Source organism: Hylaeus volcanicus, unplaced genomic scaffold (genome assembly GCF_026283585.1).
Source record: "Hylaeus volcanicus isolate JK05 unplaced genomic scaffold, UHH_iyHylVolc1.0_haploid 9910, whole genome shotgun sequence".
Classification (NCBI taxonomy): Eukaryota; Metazoa; Arthropoda; class Insecta; order Hymenoptera; family Colletidae; genus Hylaeus; species Hylaeus volcanicus.
The window spans coordinates 1-2781 of NW_026532070.1; the positions used below are offsets into that span (position 1 = coordinate 1).

At 31.6% G+C, this 2781-nt stretch overlaps 1 protein-coding gene across 1 annotated transcript; it reads right to left on the reverse strand.

The window, feature by feature from the left end:
• Positions 1–289: 289 nt before the first annotated feature.
• Positions 290–2506, reverse strand: LOC128882303 (rab11 family-interacting protein 4A). Its single transcript, XM_054133884.1, has 5 exons — positions 2313–2506; positions 1823–2192; positions 1585–1730; positions 1436–1486; positions 290–1356 (listed from the first exon to the last, which is right to left on the reverse strand). Exons 1-5 carry the CDS (start codon positions 2469–2471, stop codon positions 1234–1236), a joined length of 849 nt encoding a protein of 282 aa, XP_053989859.1. The 5' UTR covers positions 2472–2506; the 3' UTR covers positions 290–1233.
• Positions 2507–2781: the final 275 nt, after the last annotated feature.

Below are 2781 nucleotides of genomic sequence, written 5' to 3' on the forward strand. Positions count from 1 at the left end.
ACTGTTTTTACTACAAACTTGGGAGCTTTCCCATCGATGGCGCCACTACTTCTGTGTTTATTTTTTAAAGCGAATGGGAACTGTAGTCCCATATTTCACTCTGATTTCACTACTATGTGTTTGCGTATCTTATGCCATAAGGCTTCTCGAACTTATATTTGTTTATTGTTACCCGGTTATAACTCAACCAAGAAAAATCGTGGCGAACCAGTTCTACTTCTATTATTTCTGCACTGTGTAAAAATACTATCAAAAATGAATTATATACAAGGTAAAATAAATAAAACGATTACGTTTGGTAACATGTTCATGTTCTTTTTAATAATCAATTGCAAAATGATTATCAGAGACAATCTGAACTTTTTCTCCTTAAAAGATATAAAAGACCAATTTTATTTCACTATAAAATGTTCAATTCTAGATAAATTTACGAATTTGAATTTTTTGTAAATTTAGGCAACATCACAAATCATTATACAATAGCTATTCAACAACTTTAGACATATATATACAAAATTCGTAAAATCAATGTAGGATTTATAAGCAGGATGAAACTAGAGGTAGTAAAATATAATTATTTAATTACTTTCTCTATATCGTTCAGTATAAATTTCTAGGTATACTGTAAACTATAGGTGAAAATATTAAGTATTAAATTTTGTATGTACTTTTTGTTACATCACAAGTGTTGTGATACTGAATGCAACTATACATATTTTTTGCTAAGAACCACATACCTTTCATTCACCTTCTCTTAAAAAAAGCATGATTTTACGCATCATGAATTACACATTACGGTACATAATTGAAATTTCATTAAACGTTCGAAAATAGTTTTATACCATTTCTATAAAGGCAACGTTGTAAGGCTCTGAATTTCTAGACTCGGACAATACAGAGCTTATTTATGATAACTTGTTTGTTTAAATTTCATGCATATCCTCATAGTCCCTATCTTATGTTTTAATTCGCCCACTGCTTTCGTATAAAAAGTGTATAATTGAAGTAATAACAGTGGCAGTGAAAACATCAAATTAAATAATTGCAACATGTTACTAAAATTTTAAGATCGTATGGACGGAAATCGCTTTCCCATATAATATTTATATAATTAGTTTATGACAACATTGCTCGTATAAACTTATAAATAAAAGTTCCAACAATGAAGTGTAATGTACAACTGCCTTAAACAAATTAACATTAAACTCAGTGACTGACTATTTATGCAATACTTCAATGTGTTTGTTTCACTTCTAACAACTGAGGATAGTTTTCAACTATGTTCAATAAGATTCCATCAATGTACGCCCTTAATTGTGTATTAACCTCTTGCTGTTCCTTTAAAGCTTGTCTCATCTGTAATAAATAGTTTCAAATAATGATATGAAAAACAATTTAATCGCATAGAATGTTACATATACAACAAAATACATACTTCAGATATACTAGAAAGGTCACCATAGTCGCCAAGAATTTGACCATCCATCTATAATAAAAATCAAATAATAAGAAAATATAAAACATAAATTGATATTTACCGATTAGCAAATACAGTTATTATACAAATAAATGAGTATAACATACTTGATCTTGGTTCATCCCTGCTAATAATTCTACAGCGAGACTAGGTCCTTTCTCGGCGGTACTGTTACAGGGATTTAACATTAATAGTTCACGGCCTGCCTGCAGAGCCGCTGCAGCCTGCAATTCGTCTCGTGATTCCTCTAAACCTTAAAATAGAAAATGTAACACGTTTTAACAATAACAACAAATATTTGTTTTTCTTTCCTAATAATGAATAATAATACAAAATGCGACGTACTTTTATTATGAGCCTGGAGTTGAGCCACCTGTTGCATTAATTCCTCTATTCTTTGTTGATCCTCTATTCTCATTGAGAGCTCTTCTCTGGCAGCTTCCAACTGATGTTGGATTTCATTAGCTCGACATGTTGCTTGACGTTCACCCTCACGTGCAATTTCTACGTCCGTTCTAACTTCCTCGAGGTTATTTTCCAATCGACTTTTTTCTGCTCTTACTTTTTCAAGTTGCTCGCGCAACCTTACTACTTCTTCTCTCGTACTGGCACCTTCTAATTCTATAGATCGCAATTTTATGGCATAATTCTCTAGTTGCAATTGTCGTTCACGTTCTAAACGACTTGCCCATTCCCTATGTCTTCGTTGCTCTGCCTAGAATATCATTATTTAGATTATATCAAAATATCTTATAAATTTAAATTATTTTTTGTAATTCATGAAAACTTAATTGCATGCATGCATGCATTCATTCAAGTGGTTTATTAATCTTACTTGAAGCCTTTCTTCAGCTCTAGTCTCGGCGTCTTTGGCAGCTTCTTCTAACATTAATATTCTTGCTTGCAACGTAGCATTTTCCTGTTTCGCTCTTGCATATCGCTCCTCCCCAACTGATTGAGTGTCCACTAAGGCATGCATTTGTTCTTGAATCATTTGAACCTAGAAGAACATTACAAAGTTTTAAAACATTTATTTTGATCTCCCAACTATTGATTAAAACAATACTTTTTTAATTATATTTGTCATGTTTTGACTAGATAAGACAATGATATGAATCTATTAAACCACGTATCTCTTGTTAGATTTAACATGAAAGTACAAATAAAGATGGTGAAGGTGTCGACTGGTAGCTTTTTGTTTAAAACTTTGTGCACGTGTATTTTGCTTCGCGATGTTAATACCAGTGACGCTCAACATGTAAAGTTCCATGAAAGTTATGTTTCTATATTATTAATATTATGCC

Bases quoted from the DNA above. Each gene is read 5' to 3' on its own strand.
- LOC128882303 (XM_054133884.1), bottom strand. From the start codon at position 2,471: ATGATTCAAGAACAAATGCATGCCTTAGTGGACACTCAATCAGTTGGG. The intron at 2,193-2,312 runs GTAAGATTAATA...ATGATATTCTAG, and splicing joins GAGCTGAAGAAAGGCTTCAA to GCAGAGCAACGAAGACATAG. The intron at 1,487-1,584 runs GTATGTTATACT...TTTTTATTATAG, and splicing joins CAGGGATGAACCAAGATCAA to ATGGATGGTCAAATTCTTGG.